Genomic DNA, 19081 nt, shown 5'->3' with positions numbered 1-19081 from the left:
TAAAGAAGATGTTAACTAAGTTGAAATTAAATGGAATTTCAAATGAAACAGCTTCCCATGAATATAACATCCCTACATCTTATTACAACTAATACTGTCCAATTAAAAATTAAGAAACCTGCACACACTTGACACATTCACGCTGCCAATTATAATCACTAGACTACGAATCTTCGTGTAAATTTATATTTCCATTAATTTCGTGGCTAAAAGAAATAGAACTTAGATAAAGATCGATTTCATTTCTTGAATATCGTCACAAGTTGATCGCTTTCGTTTCGATGCTTCTCAATTCTCGCACCATAAAACCTATAAATCCATAAACATTTTCGCTTCGATTATCGTCCTATGCCAATCAACGCTTGGTCGCATATTTCCCGACGCAAATCCCTCGAATCGCTTGCAACGTCACTTCGATTCGTTTATCGACGAGAAAATACTACGAAAAGACTGGGAATTTTAACGCGAACCACATGGTCACCCACGCGATTCCATGCTTCACCTCTCGATGATCTCATCGCTGCAAACCCGTCGTACTTTCACGCGCAATTTCAAAGAGACACGTTAGCTGATCTCGATGAATCATTGCTCGCATCCGTACGTCGCCGAAACGGTTGCGAAGGAACCAATTTTTCTAGGAGCGGCGCGATCTTCGTGAAAAAAGAACGCGACGAACGAACCGTACGCATAATCATACGCCGTGGCTGTAATTAAGGAAACAATTATTATTACGGTACATTTGCACGTGCGTAGCCCAGATTTCTGCCATGTTCACAGGCGTCCCGCAGCGTAACGACGCATCGAACGCGATGCCGATGTTGAATTTTCGAAACTCCTCCATACGTCGAACAAAAGCGCGAGCTATGCTTTTAAACGAAGATAAACCACTCGGATCTATATTTCATTCAGTTAAATCCAATTTCTGGATTTATTAGATTGCCCGAAACGTGTCTTTCTTTCACAGACACGTGTTTTACAACGATGCATCTTTATTACGAACATGAAACCTAATCTGTGGAACGTTGTGATCTTTAGTTTGATAGAACGAAATGGATCGTACGCAATTCGATAAAATAATATGAAACGGAAAATGTTGTGCATCCATTACTTCCTTATAAAACGAAAGAAACTTTTCGGACGACCTAATAGTTGCTGTATCTGGGAGGATGGGACGAGGAGAAACATCTCCTAGCGCCGATTTATATTTGCTTTTATTTTATCTTTGAAATCACACGTGTATACGAGTTTCGTGAAAGTTCGAAGCTGATCGAAGATGAAATTGCTCTTTGGATAAATCGAAGCAGTGTTTAATGCGGGCTCTTATATCACCTCTATCGGATTTTCCAACTTTTTTTAAATAATAATTCTAGATAGACGTTCTATTAATAATGTCAGAAGCGAATGATCACGCGATAAGATTGGTATTATGAAATACGATTTGTATTTTAATGACTTGTAGTTTAATCAAAATTAGATAATTCCAGGATAAACATCGTATGGTGGGTTCAGAGTTAAAAATTAATTAACAAAAATTAATCGAGTAGATACTTGTATGTATTGTATCCTTCTTAGAATGTCATTCTTGACACACGGGTAAGTAATTAGGTTCTTCTTGTAATTTCTTTTGTACACGAAATGGTACACTGAAACTGACGTTTCGTTAATTCAAGAAACATGTATTGTAGTTTCTTTACTGATTTTGGTAATTTCATCGTTTCCGGCTGAAATGGAGAACGGAAGTTGGGCCGGAGAGTTTGACAATCGGCGGAAACGTTACCACTTCGTCTCATTGCCAAAAAAAGTAGAGCGACGACAACCTCGTTTCACAAATTACCCGAGAACCAGTCCTCAGATAGAAATGTCTGTATCGAAAATTATTTCTTCGTTTCCCTATTGATAGATATTAATTTAGTTGAGATATTAAGACGCAGAACGATTTTAATTATTGTTAGCGATGATCGTTGAAAGCATAGTAAGAAATGTATGCAGTAAAAGAGTTCTTAATATTCGAATACGAATAGCAATTTTTTAATAATTTCTTTTCTCCGTCAGTGTATTTTAAATTGTCCGTTCTATTGGAGATAAGAAAGAAATGAAATGAACGGTGATTGCCACGTGTAAAAACCGAGAACGTCAAAATTTCACGTCTTTTAGAATTTAATATCATCCTTTGTTTATTTTGGATGGAAAGGAATAATGGTATAAAATTAATAAAGATTATGATAATCATATGCCTTAAATTCATTTATTTACACGCAAATATATTATATGTATACGGATAGATATTTATATATTATGTATATATCACTGTTATATTCCTATATAACCCTTGAGATTTACACGTACAACCTACGTTTCTTTCGACATCCTCGCTCTCGCGAAATGTTTCGCTCTCCACTCTTTTGTTTCGCGTCACGTATGTTGTCGCAGCAAACGAACGAGAACAAAATTTGCTGGAATCCTTTTTCTTTTTTTAATCTCGAAGCACTCGATCCGGCAATCTTTCGTCGTTTTACACAGTGATATATCCTTTTTTTGTCTTTTTACTTAATCGTCTTTTATTGTTGCTTAGAAATGCTTAATCGATCACCGAACGAATATCATAGCCAAGACGGATAATATAAAAAACATGGAGAATATCTCTTTCAAAAATGACACGTATTCGAAAAGGCCATGGCTGTAAAATCATTTCGCAAACTCGATAAAGGCTAACAATAGCGAGTTTAGAATATAAAATATTGTCGTGTTACGATCACGAAAATTTTCAGAACAGTGCACTTGAGATTAATGTAAACGGACCTCGATTAACACAAATCTTGATTTTTGTGTGTTTACAATAGATAGAATGGATCTCGATAGTATTGCTAGAACACTTCTTGTTCACATGGACCTAAGTGATGACGAGTAGCTTATCCACGTGTTTCGCGTCTTGTCTCTGTTGAGCATTAAATCATCAAAGAATCGTTTGAGAAAAGATTCAATGCAAAGTCTTCTTGTAAAATGATCCGAGAGAATTTCGTAAAAAGAATTCTGCACAGGATGTGAAAAGAGGTAATGTTAAATCTATTAAATCTTCATAGTACTAATAAGATTGAAAAATATTAAATTAATGTTAAATTTCATATTAATATTGTTATTGATACTATAATATTAACAACACTATAATATTATTAATGATATCATGCTTCATAAAAATAAGATTACTACTTGTTAAAAAATATAACGATGAAATTATCGATTTAATAATGCTGTTCGCTACTGATTTCTTAATTTCTAAACTACCTTCTTCCAACACTCTGTGCACCAGACAAAAGTCGATCTTAATCTCACTTTTGAAAAATTATACAGTGTTCACAGATTCATATCATTGGAATAAAATATGAAATTTACTTAAGACAACCTCGAAAATTTTAAAAATGACAAGCTTGCGTGCTTATACTAAACCTTCGGCTTCATCGCGTAAAAAAGCCGAACATGTTTTTAAGATACGTATTTTCTCTCTTCTCTCACACTTTCTCTCTCTCTCTCTCTCTCTCTCTCTCTCTCGCACGCTCTCTCGCTCTCTCTCTCTCTCTCTTTCTCTCTTTTTAGCTGATCGAGTAACAAGTATTCGTTATTTACAAATCTATGATAGCACAGGTAATTTCATAATCGTGCTACCATGACTTCCGTTTACATAACATCTCCTCTAAAAAAAATAGTTAAAAATAAGCAGCACATATTTCGAGTTTCACATGCATCTAATAGTGCCATCTATAACCCTGCCTGCCTTGTAACGATCCAAACTGGCTTCTCTTTACTTCTTTTTCTTTCTTTTCGTCGGACTATAGCGACCAAATAGAGTATACGAGTTACATTAAAGTCACAATTGTTTAAAAGTAAATGCTTCTCAATCACAAATTTGTTTAATGCGAAGACACAACCATTTTTATTCTTATTCTTTTCGTCTTTCTATTTTTTGTCTTCTCTATCGCTAACGGAACTTTCACCATCGTCACAAGCTTTTGTCCTGACTGTTTTATAAACGTATACGATCATATTATATTAGTCATCACTATGAACAAGCTCATTCGTGTTAACGCCGTGTGTATACAAAGAGAAGAAAAAGGATTTATTACAAAACAGCGGAGCTAATAACGAGTATTTCAAATGCGAAAGTAGCCTCTGATTTTGTTACATAGTTGCTGTATGATTTCGTTATAAAAGTAGCCTCTAATTTTCTGACATTAATTGCTGTATAATGGGACAAAATATTTTGCGTTGATTGAGAGACTGGAACTCCGCGTTTTAGAAAACGAGCCTTACACGATGTTATGTCATAGAAAATAAGGAAAAGTAACGCAAATCATATAATAAAAGCATTGATCAAATCATGAAACGATTTTCTCTCATTATACATATAGTACAAATCCAATAGTAAACGTCATATATGGCATCTTTCGGAAAAGCTTAAAATTGTTGGGCAGTTGGTACAAAATATTTCCGATATATACAAATTCTCTTTCATTTTTTTCTACCTCTTTCTCGTCGTTTCTTACTCTCACATCTTTTTGTCTTACCTTTATATAGATATTAAACAAACAACAGTTCCCATCTTTATCTTACGGCCCACCGGTATGACGTAAACTTAATCATCCGTATACTTAATCAAATCTATGTATATAACATGTACACGTATAATAGTACTCTACAAACAGAGGGTCGTGTGATATTTTTTTCTCACGTTATAGTCACAAACCTTTCATGTAAGTGTTCCGAAGAGCTCTCGATCAATCTTGGTTTACTTTCTACGAGTATAGATTGTGTACATGTGTGTGTATATGTGTGTGTATGTCAGTCTTGAGCCACTTTCATAAAAGCTTTCTACTTTTATGACCAGGTCGTCTCTTATCTCGAACTTTTTCGTATCAATAGTGTGTTGGCACATTTCTCCTAATATGTAATTATTATATATACTTATATTTTATATATATATGTATATATAGAATATATATTATATATATATAGAATAATATATAGAATATATATTATATATATATTATATATATATATATATAGAGGGTGTAATGTACCTGTTTATACTTCGTAGTGTGAGCGTGTTATGTTGTTATGTGTGATACTTTTCGCGAGCTTATGCTATTACTAATGGCTCATCATCGGAGAAGCCTCGGATCACGGGACTGTCTTCTTCTTCTGAAATTACAAAAAATTGGAAATTTTGAAAATCTTACATTTTCTTAGATAAATATTATCAACAGTTTAAATTATACTGCATTAAATTATACTGTTAAATGTATTGTAGACTCACCTAAGCCGTCTGTGGTACCGGGGAAGGTGGCCTGCCCGCGTCTAGTGTCGTAGTGGCTGTTAGCAAATTGCGTGAAACTATTGGGTAATCTTCTGTGTCTAATGATAAAGTATGCCAACGCAGTTCCCAAAGCAAGGATCAGAAAAAATGTTGTTATCGCATACGAAATAATGTTAGCCGTATCTATAGTCACTGGTAACGATGATACTTCTAAAAAGATTAATTTCTTGTTAATTACATTAAATTGCTTAAAATTAAATTAATTAAACCAATATTTGTTAGATAATTTTTTGGTAATTATATAATAACAGTGACACCTCGCCGATATTGAATAAGTCATTTAAAATATGATAATGATATGAAATGAATATATTACAAACCGAATACAGCAACATATTTTGACACTCGGCGAAATCGGCGAGGTGTCCCATATTGTAAATATCACAATTTTTAAGCTTGTATATAAAAGTAAAATTTACGGTAATTTGTTACTGAAATCAACGACTATAACTGTATTCAGACAATTACCCGCGCTATGTACGGTGCTAAACACTTCGCTCAGAGGACTCTGGTAGCCTTCCTCAGTGACTAAACGAATAGCAAACGAGTAAATGGTATCCGGTTTCACATCTTTGTATATGTACGGTGGCTGATCGCTTTTATATATCTTGGCGATCGAATCGTTCATTACGTGTGATCCTTCCACCACCAAAACCTCGTAATGATACTTCTCGTCTCTCATAGCATCTGGTAAATCGTGTTCTTGCCAGTAAACAACAAAGCGCTGCTCATCATACAGAACCTTCACTTGATGAGGAGGTGGAATGTCTGGTGCCGTGTAGAAAACCGGTTGACTGGGTAGAGCGTTCTCGACATCCGTGGATATCGTTATTTGATACTTGCCGCCGTGTTTAATCGAGTTGAATGTATGCTTCATAACAGATTCGTTCGTTGCTGGCAAAGTCACTACAAAATGCTTTTTGAGCGTCGATTCTGTTACGGTGATCTGTAATTTTAAAAGTAGTAACTTTTAAACAAACGAATACTTAGGTAGTTTCTCTAAATTAATTTTACGATATAGCAAGAATATTCTTTCAGTTCAAGGGAAAGATATAATGCAATAATTCATATCGTTGAAATTTCTTATTCACCGTATATCTAATTGGCTCGTCGATGTTAGGACAACTTGCGCTCCAGGAAATAATTATGGTATCAAGCCTCTCTGTTGGAGTAACTTTTAGTTTCTTTGGCGGAGCCCGTTGATTGAAATGTGTGAATACCGAGACTGGTTGACTCAATGGCCCCGCGCCATAATCTCCGTTCACGCCCACCGCAAACACGTAAGACTCACAGGCTTCCAGTTCTTTGATAGTCGCTGACAGGTTTGTCGTTAAATACCTATATTCTGAAAATACAGTTAATTTTCAACTAATGAATTAAATAATTGCCGATCGTTCCATGTTTACGATTTACATTACAAGGCTATTACTTTGGAAAAATTCCTTCATTTTCACTGCATAATGAATTCCATACTGCCACTTAATTTTCCTGGTGCTTTTAGGCGGATCCCAAGTAAGCTTTACCGACGTTCCGTGCGGTTTCACTAATTGCGCAACCAGGTTCGTGACAGTCGGCAAAGGAGTGCCCTCCGTGGTCGCAGTAACAGTCTTTGTCTTGCCAACGTAGTTCTTCCTCTTGGCACCGACTTCGAAACTATACATAGTTCCTGGAGCCAGTTTCAGTATTTCCACGCGATTCTCCGTCTTGATAGTCGGCGGTAGTACAGGGTATTTCGTCGGACCTCTCGGAGTAATGACATAGGAAACATCTTTCATCTTCTTCCATGACAGAGTCACTGAGTGATTGGTGACCGCCTCCACTTTAAGATCCTCAATATTGTCGATATTAGTGGATCCATCAAAGATTAAAGTTGCCACGTTAGACGAGGCAGACTCTCGTTCCTTATTCTTTGCTATTACCCAGAATGAATAATTCTTTCCTGCCTCGAATGGCATGTCTAATAAAGCGGAAGTCTTTTGCCTGAAGAATCGTACAGGTGGTATAGGTGGCGTTACGAATCCTTCGTAACCGGTAATAGGTCCATTCGGATGCAGAGGTGGTTTCCAGGTGACCTCTACAGTAGTTCCATTTTTTTGAGTCACGGTGACGTTCCAAGGTTCTGATGGGACACCTTCACCCGTTGTGGCGATTAAATATTTGGCTGGCGGGAATGACGTGGCTTGGCCCTTTATTCTAACGTGAACTGTCATGTTGTAACGAGTATATGGTTTAAGATTGTTAAATTGATACTCCATTTCTTCGATCCAGTGGCTAGCATTGGTCCAATTCGCTCCAGGTACAGCGTACGCTATCGAAGGTAGGAACTCGAAGCTGACGTTGGTGGGCAATGGCATCCACCAATATAAGAACAAGCTGGTAGCAGTGACCGATCGCTCGTCCACTCCCATCACAAGCACCTGGTAAACACGAGAACTATTCTTCTCGCAATTGCTCTCGTCGAAACCATCCACGCAATCTTGTTTACCATCGCAGTACGATGCCAGAGGGAAGCATCGTATCTCGTCGCAGGGGAACAAACCAAAGAAACAAGATGGCGTGGCTGCCGGGCTGGAGTGTTGTTCTCCGGAGCAACCTAACTCGTCACTACCATCTGGACATTCCTCCACGCCGTTACAAACGCTCCTTATGGGAATGCATGCACCGTCCATACGACACGTGAATTGATCCTCTCTGCAGGAAGGCTGATCACTGTCCCCACAGTGCAGTTCATCCTCACCGGAAGTACAATCACTGGAGCCATCGCAAACCCACGAATCTTGTATACAATCGCCATTTAAGCACTGGAACTGATGTTCCCGACAGACCTTAGCCTGTTCCGTAGGATATACCACCGTCCATTCCTCAACATCCTCGTTACCACAACCCATTTCATCCGAGTCGTCTCCACAGTCGTCTACGCTGTCACATTTCCACCAGTATGGCACGCACTTCTTGTTATTACACATAAACATCCAATTATTGCAAGCGCTGTTAGGGAGAATTGGTGCCAGTGACGGTGGTTGCTGAGTGGTACAGTTAACCTCGTCAGACCCATCGGCGCAGTCTTTGTCCCCGTCGCAAAGCCATGAACTGTATATGCAACGGTATTTAGTATGCGACACATTGCACGTGAACTGCCACTGTTCGCAGACCATCTCGCTACATTCATTCTCGTCTTCTCCGTTTTCACAGTCTGGTTCACCATCGCATTTCCAACTAGCTGGTATACAACCTCCATCCTTTTTGCAAAGGAACTCGTCGGATCTACATGTGCCGGGGAATACCTTCTTGCTGCAGTTCTTCTCATCGGAACCGTCTCGGCAATCGTTCTCATTGTCGCAGCGCCATCTGTGTGATATGCATCTACCGTTTGCGCACCTGAACTGTGATTCCGTACATTGTGGATAGTTGCAATTCATTTCGTCTTTACCATCCTTACAGTCGTGATCGAAGTCGCAGACCCAGTGCTTCGAGATACATCTGTTGTCATCACACTCAAAGTTTGGCGTACACGTGGTGTGTTGTGACGTGCAACCGAGCTCGTCCGAATTGTCTCCACAATCATTGTCCCGATCGCACCGCCACGATGATGGAATACATACGTCATTAGCGCAAGCGAATTGATTTGGGGCACACGTACTGGCTACTCTGGGACACGTGGAATTGGCGAACGGGGTGATTCCTCCTGGGCACATACACTTGCCATCGATCATTTCCATCCCATCAGGACAAAGACAGACATAACCACCATGAGGTGCTCCGACACAAATGTGCGAGCAAGTATTATTAACGCAAGCGTTGGTGCCTTGCTGAATGCTGTGCGCGAATACTTTGAGGTCCATCAGACCAGGCAATTGACCTATGATAGAAGTGATGCCGAAACCATGATCTTTATCTGCGACGAATATCATAGATTGCTTCCAATCATCCCAATACATGTTGTCCTTGAATACTGCTATAGCAAATGGATGTGACACTTTGTCACTTTTAGAGATCACTTTCTTGAATTTCTTTCCATCGAAGTCGCTAGATCCGATGTAATCCTGCCTGGCGTCCACCCAGTAGATCCGTTCTGCTATGTGATCGATAGTTATTCCATTTGGCCATTCGACGTTTGGTTCCACAAACAGTCTCTTCACATCCGTTCCATCCAGATTGGCTCTCGATACAGAAGCATTTCCCGGAGCCCAATCGGTCCAAAACATATACCCATTCATTGGATGAACAGCTATTCCTCTGGGTTTCTGCAAGTTGTTGGGTCCTAGGATGGTCCTTCGCATTCTTCCCATGGTAGAAATGTCTGTCCTGATCACCTGAATCCTCATTTTAACGCCATCAACGATATACAGGAGATTAGAGACCCAATCGAGAGCCATTCCTTCTATGGAACTTAAATCCGTTTCTACTAGAATTTCGGGAAAACTTACACCATCTTGGAAACATTGTCTACCCACAGTGTCGTTGACAATATCCGCCCAGTACAGACAATTGTTCCTCATGTCGAACTCGATCGCTATAACGTTCTTTAAATCGTGAATAGGTAGTGTTACCAATTTCTCGTCTAATAAATTGATTCGCGAAATATGCTCACGTTGAGCTACCAATAAGAATCCAGGTTTTTCCTCTATAGGGCATGGAATCTCGTCCGGCTCGAAATTTCGCGCTAAACCACCTATGCATTCATCATCGGCCATCTTTACATAACCCTTTGTTCGATTATAAAATGCGCCAGGTTCACAGGTACTCGGTACAGCATAAGGGTCATAGAGAGTCATGGTTTTATCTCTGATACAGTGATAAGGAATTCCAGTTCGTACGAAGCCAAAGTCGCATTGATAATCGTTAATATCGCATCCACATATTTCCGTCTTTATTGGTCGATCATAATCCATCCCCGTGTAACAATTAGCTTTCAATGCTCTTCTTTGATAGACCTCTTTCCGGCCTAACACGCAAGCCATCACCGGTTCATCCGTACTCGTCGGCGACCAGAATTTAAAATCATCCTTGGTACAATCTCTTTCGAACACGTTCCTCAGATCAACCTTGATTATTAGCCACTGGTGCTGGCCACTACCTGAACCGAACATCGTGAAAACTGTAGTATTTTCCCCTGGTTCGGTCATCAGTCCGTATACGCGCAACATTTTCTGATTGAATTCGTACGACTGCCAGGTCTCCCCTTCGTCAATAGAGTAAGAAATGTCTCTGGTTTCTCCGCGTGACTTGAAGTACTTAACGGCTACCAACAGACCACCATGGTCTCCCATGTTAAAAAAGTAGTAGTCCTTGAGGACCTGTTTCCAAGTAAGCCCAGCATCTCTCGATACATACAGAGCAGGGTGACCTTTGAGATTTGGCCCTATCACTCCTGTAGCCATTATAATACCAGGAGCAGACTTCGAACTCATAATAGATACCGATCTTGTCACGGGATATAGCTGACTGAAACGTTGGCTCAACTGCAACGAACAATTTTTACCGCAGTGTATGTAGAAACCTTCGTGATTGGCAGCAGGTGGTTTTATACTGTTCCATGTCGCGCCATGATCGAATGTTATCACGGAAACTAAATGCTCGAGTCCAATAGATCCTGATGTTGGTGCTCCTTTTACTTGCGACGCTATATAAATGCCGCGGAGACCTTCTACTTTGTACAGATCGGTAAATGTTTCATCCGCTACGTCACTGGAAAAAATTACATACGAATTGGTCATTCGTTCCTTATCCTTCTAATTGTTTGCTTGAAATAAATTGAGATAATTACTTTAACCAACTGTCTTTCCAGGTACTGTTCGGGAAAAACGTAAAAATTCCCTCGAGAGATAATATGAACGTAGCCATCTTCTCATCTATAATTTCTGATATATAAAGATTGACATGCGTTTCATCGTGAGAAGCCGTAACAAAAACTCTGTTATGTGAAACATCGACGACATGATAATTCTTAATTGGCAAAGGCGTATTAAACTCGGCCTTGACGAAGCTAAAGTTCTTGTAAGATACGAAAAGATCCAGATGTTCCGTTCCGTTCTGCGAAGCAAAAATTTTGTTTATTCGCAATGTATATCTGGTCAAGATATATACCGGATAAAATTTTATAAGCTTGATTTATTACGTGCCTTTATTTTCTTCGAAGTAGCAAATCTATAGTCTCCTCTAATTTGAAAATCTTCCACTTCTGAGATAATCACTGTCGACGGTCCGATTAAGCGAGTCACTGAGTCTTTTAGCAAATTATTCTGCAAATCAATCTGGTAAACGGTGTTTCTTCCATCAGAATGCATGCGTTCGATTATCAAAGCCGGTGCAGGCGACCAAAAGAATGCTTTCACGTAAGGACGCAATATCATCCACGTGAAACCAGTGTTCGATGATAACCATAGCTGAAACCAATATAATAGAAGCATAGGAATCATTTTTCTAAACTGAAAATTACTTTTAATGGAAGAGTATGAAAACTTACATTGGGCACAGGACTGACTTTGTCCAAAGCAAGGACAATATCAACGTCCATTTCATAAAACGAGATTTCACTAGGATGAAACCGTACTCGCACCTTATTTATCATTTCTCCATTATCTGGTGTAATGAAAAGTAACTTGTGTGTACTGTCCACAAAGATACACTGGAAAAAAACGTTGAATCATGTTAAAACGATAAAATGAGTGAAATGGAAATGGAATAAACTAGAATAATAATAAAATAATTACGAGCTCTTCGACTATAAATGAAAATTGGAAGATAATACTAATGAAATATGAGCTTACAAATCTGTAATATTTTGGATGATTGGTAAACTTGTCCAGGGTAGCATACTGATCATCTCCAATTCGAAATTTTTCAGTTATATTGACAAACGTGTCGCCATAATTATAACTTATATACACAGCACTAGGATTAGTAGGTGTTGGAGCTGTGCTGCTCTGCAATTTCATCACCGGTGTACTGTCCCTTGCCAAGCATATTATCACATTGGATCTTTCTCCTACCCAGTGAACTATCAACTGTTGATGGGAATCATTTAATGCATTGATCTGTGGGGAAAAGAAAAAGTTGAAACATTAATTCCAAACGTGAAGTTATCAGAGATATCATCAGTCACAACATAGATAAAGATAAGGATGAACTGAAAAGTACAAGTATGATATGGAGGAAAACATCGCACTAACGTGTTTATATACATACGTTGATTCGTATAAATATAAAAAAATGTAGTACAAAATTTGTTTTGCACTCAGTGAAGATTGAATGAATGTCAAATGTATTAGTTATTGCACTTCGTGGAAAATGTTTGCGTACTCCTTACTGTGAAAATACATACAGGAAAATTTTTATGATCTAACGATTCTAATAATGAACTATGGATTACCTAATATATTAGCATGACGTGATAGACAAGCGGTGAATATCGTTAATTTATTACGACGAATTGTACAATAAAATTTTGAGATATCGTCAGCTCGCATCGTAAGCTCTAAAATGTACGAAGTAATTTTTTATTTTTCTCTTCCCCCGGACTTAAATAACTTCAAGGATTTCTGCAGTGTGATTACATTACACATGTGAAAAAAAGTGAAAGGAATTTCTGAAAAATCGTTGGCAATATTTATTCACTAATTTAACATCTATTCTGTACATATTACTTATCATAAAATATTATTTTCTTGCGGACAAAATATTTATTTAACTTCATTTTGAAATAATTTCAATTAACGTAAATAATTAACATAATGAATTATGTATTAGAACATACATAAATATAAAAAGAATGTTACTTTTCCTTTTTTCAATTCATTACAAAATTCCAGATTAGAAACCTCGGGTTTTATTATAATTGTTATTCTGTTAAGTAATTGAATCCCTAGATGGAGTTCGTAGTAAAAGATAAATAATACGAGTTACGAGCTAATACGAGTGACTAATGCCGTAAGCTTTGTTAATATAGTTTAATTTATCAACTTAAATGACTAATATAATACATATGTATTCTTTTGTTGTCATCCACTCAAATACTTTAGTCTGTAATCTTATTTTGGATTTAATTGCATTCGCTGGAATGACACGTATTACCTATGAGTAGCTGACACACGCTTGCTTATACACTATGTATCATCAGAACATTTCATATTTGTTAATATAAACGTCTGTCCTTGAGGGAAAATAAAACTGCGCTATTTCATTTCATTTATCACGCCGTATATTTCGTGAAAACATTTCGAATAGGTTTTACGTAAAACCCGTATGAAAAATAGTTTCGAGAAAAGAAGTCAAAGTACACTTCTATCGAATTCAATAATTATCGAATAAGATAAGACGAGCCACTACAAACAAAGAAAAAAGAATTGTGGCCAGTTGTAATAACAATGATTTCTACGATTTCGATTTAGCTAAATATAGAACGCTACTAGGTATTCTTTTCGTCGGACAACCTTATTTCCAATTCATGAGCACACAATATGATAAATATGAAACATGTCATTGATTTCAATTGGAGTAATTCGTCAGTAGGCACTGTTCGTTCAGCTGACACGATACAAGACGAACAAAAGACCGTGGTTTTTCGATAACAAACACTGGAGTGCTTTATTTGAAATGTGGGTTTCGGTCGATCGCTAAAAAGGAAATAGAAAAATGAAAAATGGAGGAAAAAGATGAGAATCCATCGCAGAAAATAAAGGAGACGGATAGAGCGGTTACTGACCTCTGCGTGTCAATAACAGAACAACCATGACGCGTTACTCCGTTTCGTCAAGATTGATTAAATTTAGTCCGGAAGGGACATAATACGGCAATTACGTTCTCCGCTGTTGAAAGCACAAAGGCAGCGCTATGTATACCGGCCTTATTAGCTGCCGCATAAAATTCTAAAAACGCACCTTATCGGCGAGTAACAAGTATGCACAAGGAATGATAAGAGAACAAAAACAACCTAACTTATGCGGGAAATAAATCGATGGCATTGCCGATGCGCGAACTGGATCAAAAGAAACAGATTGTTGGTAAAATATTAAAATATAATATCGTACCTTCGTTGTGATGTTTGGATTGTTATTTGGAAATAGCGGAACATCCCTGCGCGTTCGACTAGCTGACGTTTCCCTGACATCGGAATAATCATCCCGATTTATGACAAGAGGCTGCCTATAACCATAAGATTCATAGTCCTCGGTAATGTGAAGGGTTTTCGCTTTTTCACCGAATCTCTGTCCGTTATTAAAACTCGTTAACAACATAAAATGTAAAATAAATGCGGAATAATAGAAGACCGAAGTCGTCCGGCCGGCCATCTTGCTCAGACTGACTTTCTTTAATCATGGCATGTACAAATATATATAACTAGATATACAGGGTGTCTCGAGCAACTGGCCCAGACTATAATTCTGAAATGATGGAGGGTAGAAAAAAAGTTTCATTAGGTAAAATTAAGTAGTTTCGAGTGAATCACCACCTGATGTAAGTATTTACACATCTACTGTGAAAGTTGAGTAGTTTTGAAAACTGTAAGGTTATCCCTATTTTTTAAAATGGAACTTAAAGTTTTGTATATTTTAGTCGATGAGTTTGTTTTATTCCGTATAAAGAGTGTATTATATTAGTCGTGTGTAATGTAATTATCTTAAAAAATATTTCGTTTCAGTTTCATGAAATTCATCATATGAAAGAGAAGGAAATAAATTAGAATAAACATAAGGTTACTGCGTCACATCTTTCCTTGTCATTCGTACAGTCAGTTCTGCACTTCAGAATTAAAGTTAAAATGTTTTCTAAGCTAATAAATTTTCGACGTAAGCATCATAATACTCTCTAAAAAAATGTTTCTATTTCCTAGGGGGTCAGAGTTGTAGTTTGACCTCGTTGCATGAAACACCTTATATATACGTATATATATATATTATATATTACGACAATGTGTGTATTTATGTAGAGTATATCAAGATGAAGAACTGCATGTCTAATATAATGCGTCTTAACGCGCATGCGTGCTTCGTCATTTGTATATTTATCTTTAAACAGAATGATCTCGAAAGTTTTTGCAAGGTAAGAATTCATAATATTAGATTAAGGTAAAAATTAGAAAAAAAAGTAATATCTTCAAGTTCTTTTAAATTTTGTACAATTGCATCTTCTGTATAATAAATAAAACCTGCAATAAGGAGGATGTCGCGCATTGAAGACGCCACCATACCTCGTGACGATTATTGATTGCGTTTTGGAACACGCTTAAGTTTAAATTGTTTGGTAACAATTTTTAAAAATCATTGAAGATATTGTTAACGCACTATTTTGAATAACAACAATATTTTTATCAATGCATCTAATTTGAGTAAATTAATTAATATAATAGTTATATTCAAAATAATTACAATTACAAACAATTAAAACGTAATTAAGACACTCGTAAAGTTCACTGGCTACAAATTAATATTATTCAAATATAAATTGGAGCATAATTGTCAACGTAGTTATCAATGGGAAAAAAGGTTCGTAATAAAATTGAAAGTCATCATTGGGGAAGTAAGTACTTTTATCGGTGACTCTCAAATGTATGTAATAATAAAACTACATTAGATAATGACTATCATTTCCTGGCGACACCATCAAGGTCTCCCTCTGCTCTCGGCACATCTATTCAAGCAGAGCGTATGATTAAAAAAAAGTTTTTTTACATTTCTAATTACTAAATACGTAAATAGAATACGAAATATATGTACAGCGAATAATAAAATTTCTGTCATATTTTCAACTGTAATAATTTTGTAACTTTGTACTTCATAAAAAATTTATCTCACAAAAACAACAAATTTTTAAAGTTGAAATTGACCCAAACAAAGATACAAAGATTTAAAGCTTATACTGTCTAAGATAAAATGGTATTATAAAATTATAATCTTGCCTTCCTTCTTATCTTATTAATCTCTAATCTAAAAATCTTATCAGGATTCATGGACGAGGATGGAAATACTCTTAGGATTTCGTACAACTATAATTATTAGATAGTTTTACAATTATTATATATTTTCTATTATAATCATTTTTATTTCTTATAATTTACTGTTCTTCGTTATCTCGTATTTATATTTATATATATATTTATATTTATATATAAAACACATAGCTATGAAATATTAAGTTGTGTGTAGTGTAGCAATGCGACTCCAAATAGTTTAAAAAATATCCACTAAATGCACATGCATTAAACTAGAAAAAAGCGAACAGTGTCATCGATTTCATTGTATGTTTCTTTCTTCTTTTGATTAAGATCGTTAATTACTGCGTTTCGTTCTTCTTGCCTAGGCGTATACTGCGTTACTCATGATCGTATGTACAAATTAGTGAAGCGCACAGTACAATATATAGTAAAAAAGATGAGACGTTTTACAAACGTATTCCCAACATGTGCTACTCAGAGGTATCGTCGAGAGAAATATGATTATTACCACGTCAAGAAAAAGTGCATTCCAAGAAAAATGGAACAAGTCGACGTCGATTGAAATGAGTCGCATTGTAAATGGACAACATCTGAACAGAAAAGAGGGCGAGAGCTTTTAGTAAAAATGAATAGTTCTTAAATAATCGTCACTGAAAAAGATGGTCAAATACGCGGTTCTTAAGTTTCAACCTTAAACCATTCTTACACTCTATATGAAACAAAAAACAACCGTGATAAATATTTAAAAATGTCAAAAGACAAGACAAAAGGAAAATAATAAAGAATACGAAAGTTAACAATCGCGTAAATCGCAACGTGAATACGATATCAGTTAATATCAAGCGAGACGCTTCAAATGGAATCGATACCATTCCCGATTCTTCTCGTTGATAAAAGCTCGCTTGATAAAAACTGCATCTCACACGCAGAAACATGTATAAAGAACAATTAAATATTATCTCTTCGTTCTATTCTTAATTTCGTCGAATCGTGATATTTTGGGATCATATATAAGAGGAAACTCTTAAAATTATTAAACAATGTGTGTTCCATTTCTTTTTTTTTTTATAATCCTCAATGCGTATTCCCTTAGGGCGTAGCATATATTTAACAATTTTTTAAAAGCTAATTTATATTTATATTTATATATAATATTTATATATTTATTTATATATTTATATATGTATTATGTCCCAAGTTAGTGTGCCGCTTAAATATATATATGGCAGTCATCGAAACGCAAACGAATCGTTTGCGGAGAAACGCGAAATTAAAAAAAAAGAGGTGCTGGGCGAGAGAAAGTGTATATACCGGTGTACAGACCTTACAAATGAACACGTGCATCGATTGAGCTGCTTAAATTGATAAAACAGGGCAGATATCATGAATTAAAGAACAACGTTTCTTTCCTTCTTAAGACGAGAGCAACAACGCGTATCAAGTTACTGCGCAAGCTCTAATAAGAGTTTCTTCTAAAATAGAAACATTATAGCACTCTAAGCTGCTACAAATTTTTATCTATGTAGTATAAAAAGGGCTAGAAGATACTTTTCAATTAAACGAGAGTTATATCTCATAAGGCATTGCTTCTCGAGTTCCTCTTCAACAGCGAACGTCTGTTCAAAAATGGCATTTACGCGACTCGTAGAAACATAGAAAATTGTTCGAAGCAATATTAGCAAATACATACTGTAAAAAATAGATCACTTATCGAGCTACGTTTCACTGCTGTTATTCGATTCGTTACGTGTCATTGCTTGAAAATGTGATCTACTGGCTTATCCAGAACAGTCTGAATTAATTTTATAATCGAATTCTTATCTGACTTATAATATGCAGAACTTTTGCAGTAACTGATATCAACTATGGTATCAACTAAATATTACAGACAAACGAAGGATCGCCTTGGCTACATTGTAAAATAATATCAAAACGCAAGATACGCCCACGTATTAAATTACAAAATCTAAAACTTGTACTCAGTAGTTCACTATGCGAGTATGCGAGAAAGATGGGCAATCAATTTTGACAATTAATATCCATGTTCAAGTAAACTCGATCACGCTAACGTGGGACATCGAATGTTTGTATGTGTTTGTGTGTCACTTTCTCAACTAGCGATATATTGCAAAGTGTCCGAAAATTCCTTGAAGAAACTAAAAAAAACGCAATTAAAGACTTCAAATGGCCTACACGCGCGTGAAATGTTTTAAATACATACAGACAGCTGCTTAAATATTTTCTATTAGTTTCTTTTTTTTTCTTCGTGATGAATAGTTATCGAAGATGGTAGGCATTTTTCGTAAAATCGACACGGATCTTATAATAAGTCGAGTCTTCCTTCGATTTTGTTTCTTTCTCGTTTTTTTTTTCCAAACACCATGTCCGCGTGTATGTCTCCTAATTCTTACAATCAGCGCTGCCTTTTTATTTATTTGTTAACCACGTAGAGCGACGAAACATTTCTTTTAATGTGTGTGTTGTGCTGAGCGGCTTATACCGAACTTCACTGCTCCAGTTTAGCTGAAAATTGGCAAACAAAGCAAACATTAAATTAAAAAATGTTAACGCGTATTACGTAGAAGGCATGTGTGCGTAGTGTTTCTTTGGAAAACAATGGTAATTTCTTATCCACGAGGCGTAGAGCTAAATCAGTCTTATCTCTCTTTCTATAGTTCATAAAATTGTCAATAAAAACAAATTCTTAAACAACTTTTTAAGATTTCTATAAATTGAAATGAAAAAGAAACAATATATATATCAAGATTTAAGTTTCCTTT

At 36.4% G+C, this 19081-nt stretch overlaps 2 protein-coding genes across 9 annotated transcripts in view; both read right to left on the bottom strand.

The window, feature by feature from the left end:
- Nucleotides 1-2229: 2229 nt before the first annotated feature.
- On the bottom strand, nt 2230-14659 carry LOC117158855 (sortilin-related receptor). 2 transcript variants are annotated; one of them, XR_013059226.1, is made up of 11 exons: nt 14398-14659; nt 12139-12405; nt 11835-11996; nt 11491-11754; nt 11136-11401; nt 6798-11056; nt 6460-6713; nt 5837-6314; nt 5309-5518; nt 5073-5193; nt 2230-4932 (listed from the first exon to the last, which is right to left on the bottom strand). XR_013059226.1 is itself a non-coding variant. In XM_033338209.2 (10 exons), exons 1-10 carry the CDS (start codon nt 14656-14658, stop codon nt 5132-5134), a joined length of 6483 nt encoding a protein of 2160 aa, XP_033194100.1. In that variant the 5' UTR covers nt 14659; the 3' UTR covers nt 4940-5131. The 2 variants fall into 2 exon arrangements, 1 of the variants encoding a protein (XP_033194100.1); XM_033338209.2 differs by lacking the exon at nt 2230-4932 and having other exon boundaries at nt 4940-5193.
- Nucleotides 14660-16366: 1707 nt separating this feature from the next.
- beta-Spec (spectrin beta chain) overlaps nt 16367-19081 on the bottom strand; it is a 40764-nt gene continuing 38049 nt past the window's right edge. For all 7 annotated transcript variants that reach the window (XM_033338201.2, XM_033338204.2, XM_033338207.2 and 4 more), the window contains one exon: nt 16367-18824. In XM_033338201.2, the coding sequence (XP_033194092.1) occupies nt 18821-18824 (4 nt within the window). In that variant the 3' untranslated portion in view covers nt 16367-18820. The remainder of the gene's footprint in view (nt 18825-19081) is intronic.

The sequence above is a fragment of the Bombus vancouverensis genome, chromosome 9 (assembly GCF_051014615.1).
Source record: "Bombus vancouverensis nearcticus chromosome 9, iyBomVanc1_principal, whole genome shotgun sequence".
In the NCBI taxonomy this organism is placed as follows: Eukaryota; Metazoa; Arthropoda; class Insecta; order Hymenoptera; family Apidae; genus Bombus; species Bombus vancouverensis.
This window is presented reverse-complemented; position numbering and strand designations above follow the sequence as displayed.

What these genes read in the sequence shown, in the direction of transcription:
- LOC117158855 (XM_033338209.2), bottom strand. Translation starts at nt 14,658, where the DNA reads ATGGCCGGCCGGACGACTTCGGTCTTCTATTATTCCGCATTTATTTTA. An exon ending in AATGAAGGAATTTTTCCAAA is followed by an intron (nt 6,714 to 6,797) that starts GTAATAGCCTTG and finishes CTGTATTTTCAG; the next exon opens with AATATAGGTATTTAACGACA. An exon ending in ACGAGCCAATTAGATATACG is followed by an intron (nt 6,315 to 6,459) that starts GTGAATAAGAAA and finishes TTAAAATTACAG; the next exon opens with ATCACCGTAACAGAATCGAC.